The sequence below is a fragment of the Ylistrum balloti genome, unplaced genomic scaffold (genome assembly GCF_031769215.1).
Source record: "Ylistrum balloti isolate Yb309-2 unplaced genomic scaffold, AGI_CSIRO_Ybal_v1 Utg370208, whole genome shotgun sequence".
NCBI lineage: Eukaryota > Metazoa > Mollusca > Bivalvia > Pectinida > Pectinidae > Ylistrum > Ylistrum balloti.
In genome coordinates this window covers 181,335-204,442 of record NW_026782179.1, presented here as the reverse complement: position 1 = coordinate 204,442, position 23,108 = coordinate 181,335, and the positions used below count along the sequence as shown (strand labels likewise).

Here is a 23,108-nt window from a genome sequence, read left to right as displayed (position 1 = left end):
CCATATGTTCAAGATCAATTTGTCTTGTTCTATGATAAATTGATCTAAGACTATTAAGGTATCAGATCTGATTAGACTTTGCTGTTTGTTTATGCATTAATTTGTTACACTGTGTATGTTCAGACTTACATAACTGCCTTGCACTTGATAAAGTTTGCTAAGTTACATATGCAAATAGGGCCAATGATTTTCCGTTTCAAATTTGCACCAATTCCGTTTCAGATTTTCATGAATTCCATTTTTTACCAGTTTCATAAGATAAAACACAAAAACATAGCAGATAGTCATCAAAAACTTTAATGACTTGATAATTAAAATTTCCCTGACTGGAATAATTGAACTCATGAACTATCTGGGAATAGGATATCTCGGTTGGACTAGTTTTCTGACTAGAATACGCAAAATATATTGCAGCAGTAGTATTAAAACAAATATGGACTGAGATCATTAATTCACTAGTGGCAGACTGGCAGTCTGCAGATAATCAACACATGTTATGTGAAAATGTAAGCAATTTCAAATGACAATATTTCCTCAAATTTTGGTACTAAGTAGTATAATAACGCCATGCTTTTCAGCAGTTACTACTAGCTAGATTTGACGACAGATGTGAGAGTGGTTTGTTTAAGTTTTGTTTGACTAGAGCCAGTCAACTTTTTTCTCTCTGTATGTTTCTTGGATTTTATATGATCCTTGACCGTGTCAGCTCTGATAAAATCAATGCTGTGCTTGAAAATTTGCAAAATAAAACGTCTCCATCATCATAGAAGTGGTCTGGGAACTGTGATGCCCTAGATTTCGCATTGACTTTTTAAATAGGATCAAGCCTATGTTTTTTCACACACGAAACGCCCGGCGTATTGCCACCGTCAGCCATGATATGTACATGCACTAACCATGTGACTTTGGTTACCAACGTAAAGCGGTCGGGTGCAGGATATTGTAAATGTATCCAAGGCACGGTTCAAGGGGTTCAAACAATTTACTTTTCTATGCCATAAATTAATGAAAATGAGCACAGGAATAGGGATTGGAAGGAAAAGCATACAGAATTTCAGTCGAATTCAATAAGAATATATGAGATTTTTTTCCCAACTTGGATTCCCATTTTTCAAAAATTCTGTTTTAGAATGCCAATTCCGCAATTTTTTTTCCCGTGATTCCACGACCGTGGAAAATCATTGGCCCTATGCAAATCTAACTTTCTAAAGTCTATAAAAGGTAAAAAATAAATGATGTGAATTGTTCCTGAACATTTTTTCAGATTTCAGTTCCAGCATCAGAAAGCACTATCACAAACATGGTGGACATCATAGTTTTCCATAGCAGATATGTGGAAAACAGATCTGCTAATTAAGTGATTACAGTGCAGAGATTTGAGTGAGAGAGAATTTGCATGTTTTCATATGACATACTTCATAACAATTCCTCTGAGAAGTTGGGAAATCTTATTCAGATAGGTCAGTGAATTGCTTGAATAGAGAAATTAGAGGAAAAATTCTAAAAGATGTTTCAATTCTATTGCAGGCACATTAATTGCTGGTTTGAATCACAAACACTTGCTTGTGGACTTCCTGCCCCCAGACCACATTGGGTGATGTCCGGCCACAGAGGGGCACAAGAGGTGACCTGAGGACTGACCAGAACCTGGTCAAGACTACTGACCACCCAGCAGAGACAGTAGCCTTAGAAAGCAATATCTAAATATAGCTGTTTTGCATTTTTGAGAAAAGAAGACGACACTAACAACAGCCTTGTAAGAAAAAGATTTCAGTTGGATTGACTCGTTAAGAAAGCCTTGTGGTTGGTTTAAGAGTTCTTGTCTTGAGATTTTACTGGTAGCTTTCCTTTAAATGTTAGTTCAAAGTGCATCAACCTGCAATATGAAAACTACACTGGCCAATAGTTTCAATTCTTTCACCTTGTTGTTACCATTTTAGGAGATAATGTAAAGAGCTTTTGCCTGAAACTGACTTATGAAAAATTGTGTCAATCAGTCAAGACTCGCTAAGATATCATTGGTAAACATGTTGTTAAATGTGTTGAAACTACTATATAATTAGGCTATAACAGTGTAAATAAAAGGAAAACCTTGCAAATTGTCCTAGATTTTTCACAGGGATTTGATATCAGAACCATTATGAGGAATCTTAGAATGGAAATCAATTTTTGAGAAATAAAAGGCCAAATTAGGGAAGAAAACTGCCGCTTGCAGTGTAATTACAGAATTAGAAACTACCATATATAATGAAGACCATACTAGAATCATCATTGACCTAGACATGGTTAAACAGAATTGATAACCAATAAAAAAAAAAAGAATAGTTGGAATATATGACTAACATCCCTTGTCTGAGGTATGAGTTATGTCCCTTCGTTTGATCTGTATCTTTTATATATCTAAATGAGGAAGAGAGTGATTAATAACTTATATTTTTTAAGAATCTAGTCAAATGTAGTGTTAACAGTTTGTATTTGAGTACCATAGTGGGTGTCTCTTTATGTTAAAAGATATATGATACTAGTTCCTGGTCGTATAGTACCAAACTGAGTGAAATGCATTGCTTGTTCAATTATAAGTCAGTTATTTATAGTGGTTCATATACACATTTTATTGAAAAGAGAAAAAAAAATCGATAAAAATTAAGAGAAAAAAAAGTCGATAAAAATTAAGAAGATTTAGATTTGATTCGATGAAATTCAAATGAGGTTGGGTAGCACCAAATTTATGGTAAACTTGGTTAGTGGTCATCAGTTGTCTATAATTGAACAATCTCTATGTTTCATTCAGGTTATCTACATCCTGGTATGGTTGAGCTAATTTTAGAGTATCAAATTTGCATAACCACATTAGGATCTTGTTTGTCTTAACATTTTTGATATTGTTGTTTAATATAAACAACAAAAAATTCTGCTCATCATTTCTGATATCCTTGTTGTAGATTAGCGACAAAAAAATGAGATTGTATTTCATGAGAAATTTACCAGAACAAGCCTATGTTGGGACAAACAAGGTTTTAATGTACATCTTATAAAATGTTGTAACCCTTGTTGTGAAAAAAAAAGTATTTTTGTATTTGAGAAACCGTCTCATGTTGTTAAATCTATTGTGTTAATGTCAAATTGAAGAAAGAAATTTGCCATTTTTAACTTTAAAGGTTTGGAACAATTACTTGAAATTATGTTTACACTACATTTAATTGCTAGTATTTTTCTTTTCAGTTTTTATTAAGATAAATACCACTTTTTATTACTGGTAATGATAGGTATGATGTACCATTTAATTTCCTATCCATTTTTGCTAGTTTAAATTGAGCTCCCAATTTCTTTAATATATTTCATAAAACTCAAATAGACTAAAGCTCCTTAACATGTTGACCTATATAATCAAGAACTACAGTACATGAGATGAAGACATTTCTGTTACATTAATGAAAAAACAGTCTGTATAAGAAAATTGCATGTTTAAGAAGCTAAAATCTCTCTGTATAAGTCTTGAAAGAAGCTGAAATCGTGCTTGTGTAAGAATATGGTTTGGTGTAGAAATAAAATCCAGTTGGACAAGGAAATGATGCACTATGGGAACAAAAAATCTGCTTGTATAAAGAGAAAGTCTGAAGTAGAAATAAAATCCTGTTGGTTAAGAAAATGGTTTGACGATCACCATGGGAACAAAAATCCTGCTTGTACATGTATAAGATATAGTGTGAAGTAGAAGTAAAATTCTATTGGACAAGGAAATGGTGTGCTATGGGAACAAGTATCCTGCTTGTGTAAGATAAGAAAATTGTTTACTATAGGCACAAAAATCCTGCTTGTATTAATATACATATACATATGGTAAACCTTCGGTCAGTGTGAATAGGCAGGTAGTTCGATTTTTTTCAATAAAAACTAGAATTTTCTGTCTAGTGATAGTTCAAACCCTTTCTAGTTTGTTTTGCTAACATTTTGAATTGTTTGAACCTATCGCACGTTTAACCATTGATAAAGGCATTGGTGTCACAATAATCACTGTGTGATCACAATTCACAACAAGGTTAAACGCTGCGGGTAACAGATTGTAAACGACCATCATAAGTAATTGATAGTGTCAAATTATACAGATACATGTTGCTTACATAGCATTGATTGTGTAGTGTGATTTCTTTCACATTTTGCCATAACATCGTGTGCACCAGCAGAAGCAACTCGAGTCCCCAACTCTGTATTACAACCCAAACAGTTGGTAAATATATACAAACCACAAGATGTTGCCATTTGTTTTGTCAAAGAACAACGTTTTTAGTTCAAACTCTAATTTATTTTTACAAGCATGATTTATTTACACAAGCGTAATTTGATAATTCAAATATGTTGAACAATATTGAATTAAATTTGTTTGAACTGACTGAAGGTTTACCATATATAATTAATTTTACAAGGAATTAAAAGTGGAAGCCATGTTTAAAATGAATTTATTACTGGTGTATCCTGTTCCATATCTGATCTTGTTCTGGGGGTTTATTTGGAAAAACTTATGTTTTTCCTATCAGCTGGCTTATTTCTGAAACTGATAAGTTAAGTATCAAAACTGACTATTATATAATGATTCTATGTTAACGTTTTCATATCCAGTCACACACTGACATGGCCCACAGACAAACTTTTGTGTTTCTATACATACCAACTGGACCAAAAACTTTGAAATGCTTATACTGTGTTACTTTTTCTGTGTTTTGAAATCATCATTAGAAAAAGTTTCAACAATTACTGATGATATCTAGTAAAGATGATTGCAATAAACCTGGTACTTCATAAGCCTGCTCATTTGCATTCCCTAAGCACTTAAGTTGCCTACCGCCAAGTGACGCTTTGTTCAAATTAGACATTACACTGTTATTACACTGGCAGACTTTCAATTTAGTCGTATCATAGTTAATGTATATACAATTATGCTTAATACACATGTCTATTTCAAACTTTTAAATACGGTTATAAAGATGGACATACTCCTCATGTATACTTGCTGTGTTGTACTACACATTTCTTCAACAAACTGTGTTTTGATATTATTGAATATATCTAGAATACCTCTAGGATTACTTAAGGCATTAACAGTAATGGTCAGATAACATTTTGTTAAATAAACATTTTTTTGTTTTAGCCCTTTAATTTTTCTTCAAAATGATTTGGTTTCCTTTTAGCTATGATCTTCCAGTGTTACTCAGCCATGCACTGGCATTAAAGAATCAGGAGTTCCTTCCCTTTTGCAAACATCAAACCTTAGTTTTTAACTCTGAAACAGTTGTTAATTTGTAAGCATATTTTAAGGTGCAAAAACTGTACTATTTTCTCTCAGCTCCTTGATATCCTTACATGCAGACCAATCCAAACAAAATAAGTTCAGTTTAGATGTAGCAATCTTTATTTTTATTTTAATTGAAGGGAGGTAACTTTGAAGTTTGCAATTTGAATGATAAAAATTTGGTCAGATATTAAGCAGATGATTTTTGAAATTTTGTGTCAATGACAATTGCCATTTCATCTTGTAATCATATTGTTATCCATGGCAACATTTTTCATGCTGTAGTTTACTGTATTAACCTTTGTAAGCTTCTCCAAACATATATATCCAAAGAACACGGATAGATGGGGCATAGTATTGAACCGTGGAAAGTGTGAAAAAAGCTTCTCACACTAACAGGTGATTGATAAAGTACATTTAATTAACAGTATTTTCCCACATCTTAAGTATATTCTAATACCTACAAAGTATTTCATTCCACTAGTTTCATAAGATAGTGTAAAACATATCAAAGCACAAACTTTAAGGAAATTCTCACCAAAGCTGCTATGATAACTTCCAACTAATTTTAGGTTTTTTTTGTTTTTCCCCCCATGGAGATTATGAAGTCTGTATCAGTCCTTGAGGCTAGCATGGCTTTTGAACTTTCAATCCTGCTTTAAATCCTGAACATATTATTCTATACAGTAGATTGGAGAATGTGCATGTCAGCTATATTTTTCTGATTCTCTAAGAGATAGATATTTCACAGCTGTGAGCTTTTACGCAACATCAGAAAATATTTACATTATATGGTGAAAGTGCTGGAAATGTATGAGTGGTATTGACTAGAAGTGGTTTGTCATTTAAGACAGATGTCTTATAAACTTTGTACAGTTTTCCTTTTTTATGAAAATAAAAAGAGAAATAAAATTATTTCATTACACATTGGCTGTAACTTATGTATTTTTGGTGAAATGACATATGAACGACATGTCTTTCATCTTTATCAGAATACTCCAGAAAGGTAGGAGCAAATCTACAGTTCCCCACTACTAAAAGGCTCAAATTCTGAAGGTTTGCAAACAGCTTGTACCAATTGTTATATCCTTTTCATGCAACATAACAATTACCAAATTCTGTATGAGCGACTCTTGGAATGGTGGAGTTGCATGTGTATGAATACAAAGAGTTATAGCCATTTGTCGACCATATACAAATATTAGTCATCGATGTCATGAAGTTGTGAAATGCTGAATGGCAAATATGGTAGGATGACTAGCAAAAAATACAAAGTTCCAACATCAAAATCATTTACTTATTCTCCAAAACTGAATACCGAGTTGGTAGGTCTAAATCATTGAAACCAGGGCAGCATTTGTACAAAAAGAAAAAATTCAGTATGAAACATAAAATACAGAGAAAAAGACGTGTTTCAGTGAGGTAAATGCTGTCTGCTTCATTGATGATCTCCAACATGCGAATCTTAGTCGTTCCTTTGAGTTCTTAATGTAGAGTCTGGTCAGTAACTAAACTAATAAACATACTAACTTCAAGATCACCGAATTTTCCCAATGAGGATATCCACTGTAAATTTTTTCCAGCTATTTACCGCAGTCCATCATGGAACTCGTGATATTGGGAGCAAACTTAAGACAAATGAATTGCTGTTTTTATCGTCACAGGTAGGGAAGACAAAATTGATACTATATAGAAATAGAAAAAGAAAAGTGATGTATAAGTTATTTAATGTTTATACATCAAGCTTAATTGAGAGCCTTCACTGCTTGATCAGGGTATATCCAAAGGGCAAAGGAAATAAGTTCCTCGTTGAAAGGAACGTGAAATTGGAAAACTTGATAGGGTCAGTGTGACCTGTTCTGATAATATCTGCAATCAATTCACTCTCACTAGAGGGGCATACTTTGTTTCTGAGAAGATTTTTCCATCGAAATCAATAAAGACAAACGGTCAAGAATCCAGGAATTCCAATGATTTCCCAACGTATGTACTGACAATTGTCTTTCATTGTATCGTAGACAAATTTATGAATGATACAGACATCACTCACTACAAAATTTTTACAAAATTTTAAAGATAATGGTGGGGTGGAGGGGAAGCAAAGCTTTCCATGCAGCACTGACTCTGCTTGTCCCAAAGAAGGTCCAGATCATCATGCATTGTTTGGAAGATTAAAAACTGAAAGAAACGTGCTTGAAACTTTCCTGTATTACCATTGTCGTGATCAGCTGAGATTATTCAGTGAAAGGTTCAAAGCAATGATATGCTACATTGTGACCTAATCAATTAAAATGTGCATATGACAACAAAATATTTAGGAATTAAAGCGATCAACTAACTCGGTAAATTGTCAAAAAATAGAAACATTTCCTTAATTTTATAAAGAAATAAGTACAACTTATCATAAGGTTTGATCACTTACAAAGACTAATGTATCTAGATATATCTATTCACGTAGTTTCAACTGTGTATGATAGTGTTATCATAATGGTAATATAAAATGGATGAAGACATAAAGAAGACGTGGGGGACATTTGAAATCTCACGCGAACATGTTTTTTTGACAGAATTCAAAGCTCAAGAATATAGTAAGATTCTGATGATTTTCGCTAATATACATTTAACAGTCAACCATTTAATGTACAGAAGTCATTATATGCGTTTGTTTAAAAATTTAAAAAGCACGAAAGACACTTCTATTATTGGCCTGACGGTTCACACGATTTGCCTTATTTGGTAAATTATCACATATCGCGACTGTCCTTGTAAACAGGAAGCACGCTGCACCTTCCGTATGAGATCACTTTTGGTACGGTGACGTCACTGTACTGATCTCACCGACATAGTGGTATGCATTCAGCCCATCGGTACATAGTTTACTTGACAAACATATGAGATAGGGGAATCCGGTTTGGGACTGGACACATACGTAAAGGTATTTGTGTATTGAAGTGTCATATCCGACTGATGAGATTCCAGACTGGGGGTGTTACAACACAATATTAAATGTTAAAGGTAGAAATGAATATTAGATAATAATTTCATATTACATATATTAAAGCATGTTGTTGTAATAACTTGGTAATGAATTTACCTTTGAATGCGTAACAGTGTGTGATGTCATGCTGTAGATTGAAATACCTTTTCGAAATACAAAAATAACTTTTGAGACGATCCCTTGCATCGTACCTACCCTCTGCTCCGATCACGTGACATTCATTGAATTTCCTGTGTGAATCAAGGCGGGCGGCGGCCCGGTTGACATGGTTTGAACATTGAATGATAATTTTGCAACTTTGGACGATTGTGTCATTGTGAAATTATTATTCTTGAATTTCCTTGTTTTGTAGGGATTTATTTAAACGTTTGATACACGAGAGACAGCTGTGTTATCAGTTTCCACACTTTCTGAAGTCGTGTGGATCCATTGCAAAATTTCAAAATGGCGGACGATCCGTACGCTGGTGTCAGCGCTCAGGAGCTGAAGTATCTTGCTGTTGACAGGAATCGTATAAATGATCCTATGGTCCAAGCCGAATGGGCAGCCAAAAGATTAATTTGGGTTCCACACGAAGTTCATGGCTTTTGCGCTGCCAGTGTCGTGTCGGAGAGGGGAGATGAATTGGAAGTTCAGCTTGAGGAATCTGGAAAACATGTCAAGGTTCACCGGGATGACTGTCAGAAAATGAACCCCCCTAAGTTTTCGAAAGTTGAGGACATGGCCGAATTGACATGTCTGAACGAAGCATCTGTTCTTCATAATTTGAAAGATCGATACTACTCCGGCCTAATTTACGTAAGTATAAATTTAATTCCAAGCCGAAAAAGCGCACCCGAAATGTCTGCGTTTTATTGACATGGTCGCACTGCGATACATGAGGTGATCCGTCTATGAATCATGTGGCAATCCCTATTATATTTTGTTATCTGTAGAACTGTCTACTAGTAACACTATGGTGTGCACAGAAAAATGTATATGGTGTGTATATTCCCTGTTTTTGCGGACCCTGGTTTGTCCGCTCCATTCTTGTCAAATTGTCTTCAGTAAGTGGATGCACGGATACGCAGTCGCATTGATACCCTCTGTATTTTGAATATTTTAGAAATACCATTATCCAAAACATTCGCTGGGTGTGCAAAAGAATAATGCTTCTTTGCCTGGATAATGTTTAACTGGCATTGTATGATTGTTCTACATTTGAAAAACCAAGAGTGATGTTATAAATGTTGTATGAGACTTTTATTACCAAAAATTGAAGATCACCCCCTCCTCCCTACTGTCTGTTGAGGATGGGAATGAGTTTTTCCTTTAGTAGATATTTGCAATATGTACCTGGTTGCATACTGATCTCCACCAATCTGTCCAATGATGACCAGGGTAGTGGGACAGGTCATGAGTCATCTGTTAGATGCTGATAAGGCATTGATTTTGTTGGGGTGTACAGAGGTACATTACAGTATTTTTACATCAAATTAAATGACACCCTGCTTAAGTTATCTGATCCACTTCCTTTCATTTTCAAATTTGGTCATAGGACTCCCATTGTAAATTGACAATGGTGTTAGGAGTAATAACAGAGATTGACCATCATAGTTCACACTCCCTATCATAATGATTCCTTACCAGGAAATGGGTAATGTTGTATTTCCTGATACTAATTGAGCTCAAACTTAAGTTTATGGCAAACTTCTAATACAAGCTAGTAAAATTTTGGCAATAGATCAGTTGCTGGCTAATCAGATTTGTGTAGCAAAAACTGTAATAAAAAAATGTAACACAACTGATTAAAAGTTTTAAGTGATTTTTCACGGCTTTTCACTTGTCAGTCCAGAATATTGAAATGGCCTTCAGTATTTTTTTTAGTAACCATTGAAGCTACCACTGAAAATCATTATTAAACTTATGCTCTTTGAATAAAAAAAAAAATAGAAATCCACTAGTCAGTAGTGTTCCATATTTGGCATACCTCTAAAAATGGCATAAACATGGTTAGCGTTAGCTGCTATATTATTGGTTGTGAGAATTAGATTGAGGTCACAGTGCAGGAGGTCTGTAGACTGTCTTGGTTGAGCGATTCTGAAATGGGGACAGCCAGGTATTTCATCGGACAGGTGGTCATGTGCAGAGGTGAATAAAACTTAATTGGTATCAGTCGCAGATTAGTTATTAGATCGCTTTGCAATGATGAAGCTTGTGTGATATATTTAGATAAAAAGGAAAAGTATTTGATTAATACACAGACAAAATTGGTCTAGGTTGTTTCTTTCTTATATTTATCAGTTATATTATTGTGTATTTGAATATTGGGTTTCAATGCTGTATAAACTATTCAATTAATGAGAAAGTTGGTGGGAATGCGAAAGCTTCATCTGATCTTGTAATAGATCTACCCTTGTCTCATTAGGGTACCTGTCATATTGATATACAGGTATAGAGAATGTTATCTGGAGCCAGGGGTACTACACAAGTTGATGGTCAGGCATACACTTACAAGATAACAGTGTTGTTATATCACCTGTAGGAGTTACCTGGGCAAGGACTAAATGTTTCACCGTTATTTGATGTTGGCAAACACAAAGTGGGCCCCAGTGTTTACCCCTTTGATTATCCACTAGCTGTCCTCCAATGGTAGAAATCTGATATCAAATACATTATTTATTGCAAGATGGAAGGAAAGGCTAACCTTGTGTTCTGATAACCAAATTGCAAAAGAAACCATTTGCTGATAAAAATCAGATATTTTTGATATGATCCAGTACAGCATGGCAGAGAGTGATTAACGTTTTCAACAAAGAAAGGTTTATGCTTCCTCGTTAAAACATTTCTTTTTCCTATTCAAGATGATTCCCTAGTTATGATTTGCCACTTAACATATCTTTTTCTAAGGTTTCGTGAAAAGTATAAGGAAATGCACTCCAGTTAAAAGTGTTGTAAAATGAGTCAATTTAAAGTATTTTGACTATTGTTTGGTTTCATCTTCAACTTCCTATTTAGTATGCAATTTGTTATATGTAATGATAAACTGCGCTGGACCACAAAGCAGATAAGTCATGGTTATTTACCACATATTGATTGATGTTATGAACATGAGTAAAAATAACAGATATAACCGGAAGTACTTCTTTTTTTGACTTCATTCATGTAAAGGTGCATTGGATACAACAAGAGAATAATGACCCGTTTACAGATGATTCAGTTTGTAATGCAAAGCCCAGTTGGCATTTTGCCCAAATGTGCATTATTATTTTTAATTTCCCTATCTTAACCACAAATTCAAGTATGAAAATCTTGTTTGAAGAGAAAATGTTTTCATCTTCTATGTTGTAAGATTGCAAAAATTAAAACTATTTCAACAAAATAAAGTATATATATGGTACTGTCCTTTAAATCTTCATTAAATATTTTAGCTTTGACGCTTATGAGTGTATATTTTGGCATGAAATGCTTACATAATGATGATAGAACATTTGATCTTTTTCCACCACGAGTAGTTATTTCTGTCATGTACTCACTTAACCTAGGGTAGCTGTAATGGTGATCCCAGTACATCCATAACACCTTATTCAAATGTACACTTCATATGTTAGGTGAAGATGAATGTTCCCATCTTATTTTTCATCCAAATTTAGTGTCTCAGAGGATATGATTAGTTTGAGCTGTTGTGATTTTTTTTTAAAGATGGACAACATTACTGAACATTGTTTAACATATTGAGCAAGTATAACAGCTAGTATACGTACGATACCTTCTTCAAAGTCTTGTTTACAATTACATAGTTTTGGGAATTTAACTCCACTTTGTTTTATGAGCATACAAACAAGCTTACAACTACAACCCAACAAATAAGTGTACAAGGCATTATTGACACAAGGTAGGCATTTATCAGCATTACTGTGAATATTTTGATATGCATTATTATATCACAGAATTTCTATTTTCTAACAAGATCTGCAGGAAATGTTGAATTTCACCTTTTCCATTTTCAGACATATTCAGGTCTGTTTTGTGTGGTGGTGAACCCTTACAAAAGACTTCCAATCTACACAGAAAAAGTGATTGAATTATACAAAGGAAAAAAGAGACATGAAGTTCCTCCCCATGTTTTTGCAATCACAGATGGAGCCTATCGCAGCATGTTACAAGGTAAATGGGGGAGGATTCAGTTAACACATTTTCCTCCTGTTGTCTTCAATGTTACAAGAACTAGTTTAAAAAATTGGGTGACAGTTTAAATATACACATTTTTAATGAAGACTCCATAATATAATGTTATCTTCAAATTTGTAACAAAGATGACATTAGTGCTGACTGTGCTACTTGTATTTAATTGTATTTTATGGCAACTAACCAAAAAGAAAAAAAAGTAAATCATTCATTGTTGCCCTGTCAGTTTTGTAGACAACAGATTGCTGAGACATTGGGGAGCAAAGTTGAAAGATATTCATCTTGAACCAAGCTAAATATAGTAATAGGTTGTGAGAGTGATAGGTTGTGAGATTGTTAAAAGGCAATCATACAAATTCTACTGTACCTCAGGTAAACTTTTCTTACCAAAAAAATATAAATCTTAGTGAATCATTGTGACAGATTTCTGTTCTGCAGAAGCTTGGGTAGAAGTCAGAAAGTTTTGGGCGTTGGAATAAAATTCATTTTACCTGTAAGTGAATATTTACATGTTTATGTATATTGAGCTTAGGGTCAAGTTTTGTCTAGCATCATCTACATGTGAAACAAGTTCATGATTGTTGATTGGATTTAGAATATGTGATCTGTTTTATTATTGATCCTTTAACACAAAATTAAGGATTTCTCAGTTTAACATGATAAAATCATAGTGTATACACTTACTTTGGATGTACATGACATTTAGGAAGTTCTGGATATGGAACATTGATTTGGGTTAATAGTTCACGACTTTGATGCACTGTCCATCAACCCTATGCCACTCAATAACATTCATGCTGACATTTATATACAAATTGGTAGTGCTTACAGCTGGCTCTAGGAGCATTCAGAAATTATGACTACAGTGTAGGTTATTTTATATATCTGGAAATAAGTGTGTTGGTGTCCTACTAGTTCTATGTACTAAGTAAGACAATACACAGAGAAAATGGTAAAAAAAAATTTTGTCATAATTTATGATTTTATGTGGCACAAAGACAGATTAATGCCATGTTATGCACTAAATACAAACTTGTATATAGTATAGTTCAACTTTGGATTGTGTAGAACTTATTCAAAAAGTGTATTTAGACTATCTTTATCTGTAGGTATAACTTGTACTCCTCAGACTTTTGTCCTTTATGTAAAATTGTCATTTGAATATCATATTTAGAGAAATATTTCACATTAGCAATTTATAGCTGAAGTGAGAAAGATTTCTTGATGGGCATGTTTTACTGTGCATATGGTAAAGTGTTCATGTGTTCATTTATTATTTTTTTTTGTTATTTGGCCAAAATGTTCTTATTTTTATGCCAGAATACATAGTCAGACAGCGTTAAGAGATTTGTGTACAATAGTTATGCATGACATATGCCACAGTCTCAGCCTTAGGGATAAGTCTTCTGTACATTCCACATATGATAGAGCCTATTATACATTAGATAATGACACTTCATTTACATTTTACAAACTCTTGTTTAAAAAAACATGTTCACCGCAGTAAATATACCTGATGATCAACACACGTCTACATTTGTGTTCAAGGATAGCAGCCATAGAAGCATGACTGCGCATAAATGAGAGTGTTTAAGCTTTTTCTATTATGGTTTATTGTATGCAAGTATAGACAACAGACAGATGCATTCGGAGCATTGACATAATTGCTAAGAATTATGATGCAGTTCTGTAATGCACACAGATTTCATATTTTTTAGTTTAGTGTAAACTAAAATTAACTTGTTTATTGTGTATCAAATGCACCACAAGACGCACCTGCATGCTAAAATGAGTCCTTAATAATATGTAAAAGTAGAAAAGAAAATGTTTCAGGAAATCGTTGTCACGGATGTTCAGATTCTTTTATAAAAATCTATTGTTAAACTTCTCCCCTGTTCCAGACTTGTGTATAAAATTTATACACACAAGTATTCCGTGAATGTTCACTAAGGTATTCAGGATTGAATTAAGACTGGAGTGTTCATGCTGTGAAATTCTTGCATAATTACATGATCTATGTTTTATATCATAGTTTCTTCACTACTTGACAGTATTGTTAACTTATCAGTAAAATTCTTGCTTGTGTATACCAAGAATAATCAGTACATTTCATGAAAAACAGTATAAATATAGAACATGAAAACTTTAAGTCTTGTGTATTTAGTTGAATACATGCATGATAACAATACAACTGTATAATTGGCCTACATCATTAATTTGGCCAAGAACAATGGTTCTGATATGGTCTTAGGCTTGTCCACATTCCGAGCATTCTAACTTTACCATTGATCGTCTCCAGCTCTAGTAAGGTCACATATTTCAGATAACTACCTAACCTTGAAATTGGTAGCCATTACCTTCCTTTGAAACATGAATGAAGGGGATTCTGTGTAAATGGAAATCTGAAAGTTGTAAAGATTAAACTTAAATAGTGAATGTGTTGTTAAGAAAGGTATATGTGGAACTCTGTGGTATCTAATAAATACATCAGGTGGTTTTAGTGGCCCCTTTAAGTCCACCTCTGGTTGTCTATATACGGTAGTCCTTGATATTAGATTACTGGGTAAAAAATATTGAAGAACATTCATTTACTACTCTTTATAAAACAGGAAGTATTTGAGTCCCAACATGAAAATGTAGACTAGTAACTCAAAGCGTGACTTTTCTTACAGAACGACCTTTAGTATTTATATCTGTCAAAATAAGATGCCTGTTGGATGTGGCTAGAGCTGAAGTATTAGCAATCATCCATTTGGGCCTGGTGGTATTCTGAAAATGTGAGCTTACAAAATGTAAATGTACATCAACCTGCCCTAACACTTGCTGGCTTTGTAGTAATGTTTGTGACTGCTTGTCAAGCCATCAAGTAGGGTACATGTACTTGTTAAAAACACTTGTTTGGAGGCAATAGTCCGAATTATTAAAGCTTCTTATAAATACAATTTTCATGGCATTACGATTTCAAAATGTAAACTTTTCAAGGGAATACTTTACATATATATGGTTATTTAATTTGACTGAAAAATTGAAATGTATAATAAATAGCCAAAGTCACTGGCCTTTAAGGTGAAATAAGGTCATTTATCACTGAAGGGGAGCTTGATTTTGACAGATATACAATGTAGAGGTCATAAACACACAGGATGTTCACAGTTAGGTCCCTGTAGCTTACTTGAAGGATATTCACATTAAGATATTTCAAATTGATCCTACATTTAACTTATGCATCTATGTTTATATAGAGGTACTGGCTTTTAATGGAGCACCAAAGGAGGTATATGTATTAAACATTTAAAATGGGAGAGGCATTAGCAAAGACAAATAAAATCAACAAATAAATGATAGATAGTAACTCCTCAATAAATTTAAAAAAAAAAGTTTTATGACTATCATGGTAGTTTTAAAATTAATTATGAATCAAAAGTGATTAAATCTGCATTCTAAGTTAACTTTTTTTTCTTTGTTCTAGACCGAGAAGACCAGTCCATCCTTTGCACGTAAGTATTTCTGAAATGAAATGAAAATAAGTTAAAAAATACAGTATACATATACACCATACTAGTACATTTGTACTGTTCCAATGTGTTAGTTCTTCATTTATGCAAGTTGACACTTTGTGTTATGTGCATTTGGTTGGTAATCAGTAAAAACGCCATCAGTGTTACCTTTATCTAGGTTAACATGTTTGATATAGACTTGAGATATGTATCCATTACTTGATAAGAACAGCATAGGTGTGCAGTGACTATTTGACATGTCACCACAAAAATTCAGTGATAATACCAACCTATCAAAGGAGCATGGTGGAAGTTTTCATTTATATACAGAAAAGAAAGAAAATTATTTGATAAAGAATGGGATGACTTCAAAATTGAAAAAAACTTATTTGATAAAGAATGGGGTGACTTCAAAATTGCAATAATATTTTTTTCGTCACATTAATCTGTATGAACCTCAACTGTAAAAGTATATATGCACTAGCTTTATCTCATATCTTTGGAACGACTGAATACCTCCCTTCTGGATCTATTTCTTATATCATTTAGAGGTGATGCAGTCACTTTAATTCAAGATTAATCATAACCGGAGAATTACCCAGCTATCTGCCCAGTGAATCATCAGCTATGTGTGAAGTCGAAGAAATAGCATTTCTGACTTACACTATGGAGTTGTGCCTTTCACTTTTCTGGGTTGAATTTGAAACATGATGATAAGATCTGATGTTAGAGTCTGCATCTTGTTGCGTTAACAGAGATATCAGTTCTAGTTATATGTATGACGTATGCATTTTTTTTATGTAGATTTAGGTGAAAGTTGCTACAAAACTTAGCCATCATTTCCTGAATTTGCTACATTCAGTTAGAATTATAGTTTGATTAGAGTATACAGGTGATTAATGGGGGCTAGGGGAGAGATAAACACCCCTCAGTCTCTTCTCACCATGCTGTTTGTGGGAGGGGATTTCTAGTTTTTATACACACTCTACACATGTATGCATCCCTGCCTCGACTGTTATTTATCTAATCTAAGGTAATAGACACATAATAAATAGCAGCTAATGATGACTCTAAAGTTGTTGCTTGATAAGCTTATATACTCTGGGTCCACTCCCAATAGATGGGCCAAGTTCCTTCATTGCTGAATACCTGATAATTTTGCAAAGAAGAAAACTAAAATATTGCATGCATAATTTGTACTGGCATACAATTCAGCTTGTACTGAATCTTCATGTCTTAAGGTTTTTTTTTTAACTATTTATCTAAAGGCCATATATTGAATTTGACCTATCTCAACAATCATTAACACTGATAAAATATTTGATTTAGACCCAAATTATCATGGGATGATCGGTGTCCTAAAAATATTAAAGGTCGTTCAGAGATGAGCAATCCATTGAGTCTCAGATAATAATATATCATCTCTTGACAACAATATTAAACAAATTGAAGTAAGCACATCTTAAGATTTAATGGATATTTTCTTCATGAATCTCAATACCATTGGTCAGTAATGGATATTGTTAAGTATCAATATATGTATCTGTTGTATCCAAAGCTGTCTTTCTACACCAAACTTGATATAGACTGACAATATGCAGCCTTGCCTGACAGTGAAGTGCAGCTCAGACATGTGGTTATATATATAAGATAGATGGAGACCGGCTGTGATGAGGACGGATGGGGCCAAGTGCTCTGTGTTTGTACACTGGTATAAGCTTCAGCATCAGTGGTAATGAGCATCCAAAAAAAAACCACATTGATCACAGTCACACAGAGCAATAGATAGAGTTTATAGATAAAAAAATGACTGCTTTTATTCATGTGTATTACATATGTCAGCCGTCACAGATCTTTCATATACAAGCGTTTTGTCATCAATTCAAGTAATCTGCATACATTACTTCTGATTCACAGCTGGTATCTTGACTCATGTTTTACTTTAGATTGTTATTTTTACAATAACTTTAGGTCCATTGACAGATTAACCAGATTTTGGTTCTGTTTGTATTCTGATTGAGTTTGTCAATGATAATAACAATGTTATATATACATGTATATACATGGACACCTGTTGCTTAATTATACAAGTCAATGTGACTTTACCTTTGTCATGATATCCTACTTCAGTAGTGATACTGATCTGTAGTAAGACCTCCTTCATGCTTTATAATGAGCAGCATATTTTTTTCTTTTAAGAAATAAAAACGAAAATTAAATTTTTTCCATATGTAACATAAACTTACATTAATGAGCCTTGTTTGTATGTCTACTTGCTAGATGAAAGTGGAGGGGGGGGGGAGTAGCAAGTACAACATATATTTGTATTTAACAATGCAAATCCTTGGAGTAATCATGCCACACCTTTTGTTCCAGATAAAAGTATTAGTGTATCAGTTTCTTTATTCTATGTAGATTGACAAAAAATCATTACAGAATATGTCAATAGGTTAACCTCATACTGGCCACGTCCTACATATTCCCTTGCTGTCCTGTCTGTTCCATCTCCTTGTGCAGCTTCCGGAGGTTAAGCCTTACAGAAATATATATATTTATATGTAGAACTGTTACTATAATGCAGATGTATAAAGCCTGTTTGTGCTGTGGGATTATATATACAAACCTCTAATTATCCTAACAGGAAAGCAAACAGTACAGGTTTCCTCTAGGCTGGCCCAGAAGCTTCAGGTTGTCCCACTCAGTTTTCTACTGTAACAGCAGATGTATATTATATTTATAGACTTTATATCATGAAGAGCATTGAGTTGATAAAGATATTTGTTTAAACTTTACACTAAATATCGAAAACTGTTCCCCAACCCTATACCTAGCTTCAGAATAGTAAAACAAAGAGAGTTATCAGGGTACTAGGCAGTAAACTATGTGAAGGGTTCAGATAAAACTGAATTATTACATCTTATACAATAGCAGGGTGTTCTTGTGTTGTCGGACAGGTTTCCAGTGGTCCCTGTTTAGAACTATCACTGACCTATATCCTCTCCATCTGTGTATATATCTTACATATTGTACTCCACCCTAGACTGGCTATCAAATGAAAAGGTTTTGCAAAACATTGTCCAGCTCTTCTAGCTTAATCTTCCCCTTGTTTGAAACTTAGGTCTGATCAGGTCTTGAAAGTATGTCCTGTAACAGTGGTGAGTGCCGAAAGATCAAGTTTAAGTTACATAACAAGAAAGAAATTCAGGTCTTTATGAACAAATTCAAATCTTAGGTCTAATTATTCTAGATATAGACACTCTTTTTGTTTAACTGACTAGCTTGTGTCTGGAGAAAATTGTGGAATGATGGACTGGCTTTTAATTTCAAAATAATAACTCTTGATCATTTTGAGGAAGGAAAGTAACAGCACAATTTGTGTACTTCTAAATGGATCTTTCTTTTTAAGTTCAGGTGTTATTGAAGTTAACGGATGTAGTATGTGCTCAACTGTTTTGTTCCGATTTCACTTTTGCCCAGCTAACTTGTATTATATTGGATACATGCATAGACAAGAACTTTGTGAAGTATCTTCCATGTTGTAACAAAATATCACATTCTTTAATCTCCAGCCTAAATAGAAAAGTTCTTCAAATACGGAATTTAAAAGGTCGCAGAATTCAGCCATAAATGTAATCCACCCTGGTTCAACACAGGTGTGAACAGACATGTCACTCTTCCTGCTATCCAATCTCTCTCTAAACAAGCTTATTATTTTATTTGCACACTTTAAGGTTCAGGGACACTTCATACTAGCTATGTTTCATAGGCAAGAAAATTGGTCTGCAACCAGTCTAAGAGTTAATTTGCAGTAGCATGTGTTTGAAGATAGTTGTTAAAGTTATACCTGGTCTCCAAATTTAACACGCATGACAATAAAGTAAACTCACTGTGTAGGCCTTGTGTTTTCATTGCTTATTCAGGTAGCATAATGATTAAACTGCCAGAGGGAGAATTTCATGGAGTCTAACTTTTGTGAAATTTCTCATTTATATAGTTGACCTAAACATTTGGAAAAATAGCTGGTACATACAGATCTATTTAGATACATATTGTGGTTCATTTTCAGTTTCAAAGAAAAAGCAGGAAAAAATCTTCAACTCAAATTAGCAAGACAATAAATTGAACTGAATAGTGATTATTACAATACACATATTTCATGTACATTTGTATATACATATATACACAGTCATTGGATGACAGAATGCATGTTTTTGTGCAATCATGCATACTTAACTTTAGTGTAGCGATACTATAAAGTTTTTATGCTAGATCAGCATACTTTGTTGGCTGGCAGAGATATTTAAGTTTACCTGTGTACATACTAGACATGAATGACTGCTTTTGTTCGGCCTTTTTTTATCCCAATGTCGGTTTTGGATTGGTTAAATGCTACTGTGTGGTTACATGTCTGGGGCGGTCGTAGATAGTCCTGTTCCACTATTGAGTAATGTCTTCTCGTCATAAAATAAGGAGACAGATAGAAATTTTACACTCCTTACATGGCTAATGACTCACATGGTTGAAAGGAAGCCCATATAAGGCAATATTACTCCTAATCTACCAGCTACCTTTAAGGAAAGACAGTTTACTAGGTCACAAACTCTTACTACTTTTTAATCCCAGGGAGTCTCTGGAATCTGTCAGCTTCATAAATAATTTAGTGAGTTATTCAGTAGGTGCATGATTAAATCAGTTACTTGCACATTCCAGTATGAAATGGTCTTGTGTATAATTGTTCTGTACCTGAAAACATTCACTTTCGAGAATGTTAGAGGTTTTTTAACACACATTTGGAGACTTAGTGATTGACATTCCAGTCCCGAGCATCTGTATTGTAGGTATTCACCCAAATCATTCTGTAGGGCACTGACTATGCAGTCCTTGATGTTTCAGTACTGCGCTGTCTCAAGAAAGCTGGGTCAACATCAACTCAACTTGTTAAGGATTTATATAGGTACTTTTTCTCCAGAAAGAATGCTGAAATTACACGTCCTGAATAGCACATTGTTAGTGTTAGTCACAGCACATGTATTGATACCTAGATTAAAGATAGTTGAATGATATTGGAAGTGAAGCAGATAGCTTCATAGGTAGTATTACTAGACTATCAGAAACATGCATGTACTTATCTCAGGATTACAAACCTTGTCAACAGTTTCACACTCTGAAAAGGCTATTGTGTTGTGTGTGTAGTTGAGGTGTATGGAGGTCACAGAAGTCGGGTTGCAGTTGAAATGTTTAGGTCTCCAAGTTATGGGAAAGTCACTGGAGTAACACAGGGGGATTGTTGGTGTAAAGGGAGAGGGTTTGTACTCTAGCCACTAATGCTACTGTAGGGCAAATTAAGAATTAGAATTCCTGCTTCTACATCAAGATCTAGGAGAAATATTGATAAAGGAATCTGAGGTATTTGTTACTGACCTTTTCAGTGTTAATGCTATTGATTAGCATAGGGCTAAATGGTGGTCATCAGGTAAGTGTGGAATGTTTCATGGGAAGTAATGATGTTTCAAGGCACTTGATCTGAAGTGTACCAGCACATCATTAGTTATGTTGGTGTTAATCTATCCACAGAACTCGATGACTACAAGTACTGAAAACTTTATCTGAAGGAGAAACTACAAGTGGAAAATATCTTCAGTCTTAGTGAACAAAATCTCCTTTCATGTGTAATGACACACGCTTGGATAGTTTATGATTTGGTCATGAATTTTCCATTGTAATTCAGCCCTAGTTTAATGATGTAAATAAAATCAGGTCAACAAACAATAGAATTCTTAACCTATATAGAAAGACTCTAGATACCTCATGTGTTTATGGTGTACTGGACAATCATACAGTATAGGTACATTAGATGGATTTACAGGTTTACTGGACTTTCCTGCACTACAGGTATATCAGAAGGGTTGATAGGTTTACTTGGCAGTCATACAGGTACATCAGATGGGTTGATATGTTTACTGGACAGTCATACAGGTACATCAGATGGGTTGATAGGTTTACTGGGCAGTCATACAGGTACATAAGATGGGTTGATATGTTTACTGGACAGTCATACAGGCCCATACGATGGGTTGATAAGTTAACTGGGCAGTCATACAGGTACATATGATGGGTTGATATGTTTACTGGGCAGTCATACAGGTACATACCATGGGTTGATATGTTTACTGGACAGTCATACAGGTACATACGATGGGTTGATAGGTTTACTGGGCAGTCATACAGGTACATACGATGGGTCGATATGTTTACTTGACAGTCATACAGGTACATACCATGGGTTGATATGTTTACTGGACAGTTATACAGGTACATACGATGGGTTGATAGGTTTACTGGGCAGTCATACAGGTACATACGATGGGTCTATATGTTTACTGGACAGTCATACAGGTACATAAGATGGGTTGATAGGTTTACTGCGCAGTCATACAGGTACATACGATGGGTTGATAGGTTTTACGGGCGGTCATTAAAGTACAGAAGGTGGGTTGATCCTTAGTCATAGGGTAGTTAAATAGGTTGTGATTGGCAAGTCTACATTGTTTTGTAGCCCCACACTGGACAGTGACCTTTCCTATCTTCCTGGTATTTTGATCTGTTGGTTTGGAAGGCTATGATTCATACAAACCTATACAGATGATGGACAGGTCAGCTTCTCATCATCTTTTTTTTTCAATGTGAATTCACCATCCTGTATTTGGATTAAATAGGAAAATGATTAAGAATTAAAAGATATCATTTTTTATTTTGAAAGAATAAAACACCTGTATTACATACTTTTTCTGTGTCAATTTCATACTTACTTGGTCTTTGTCATCCCAACTAATATCAGCTCTCAGTTGTGCTGACACTCCAGAAATGAAAAGATTACAGAATGATTTATCTTAAGTCTTAGTACAGTGATTAGTTTGGATGTAGGACTATCACTGGAGATCAAGCCATGGACATATGGAAGGATTAAAAGGCCCCTATGAAAAGTGAAAGAGATGTGGTCTCCTTTTAATTTTCTCTCTGCGGTAGGGATGAATGTGTTGTAGAATATATTCCATCTGTATCAGTATCTATTGCTGGTAATTGCAGTCTACATGTAGCTAATTACATATAGGTGCCCCAGAGCCGAGATTAGCTGTCTCACCTGGACATGTTAAACCTA

At 34.3% G+C, this 23,108-nt stretch overlaps 1 protein-coding gene across 12 annotated transcripts in view; it reads left to right on the top strand.

The window, feature by feature from the left end:
• The first annotated feature begins 8,543 nt into the window (after positions 1-8,543).
• The window catches only part of LOC132551601 (myosin heavy chain, non-muscle-like), a 51,311-nt gene continuing 36,746 nt past the window's right edge, over positions 8,544-23,108 (top strand). For all 12 annotated transcript variants that reach the window (XM_060215772.1, XM_060215770.1, XM_060215765.1 and 9 more), the window contains exons 1-3: positions 8,544-9,083; positions 12,275-12,431; positions 15,922-15,949. In XM_060215772.1, the coding sequence (XP_060071755.1) occupies positions 8,730-9,083; positions 12,275-12,431; positions 15,922-15,949 (539 nt within the window). In that variant the 5' untranslated portion in view covers positions 8,544-8,729. The remainder of the gene's footprint in view (positions 9,084-12,274; positions 12,432-15,921; positions 15,950-23,108) is intronic.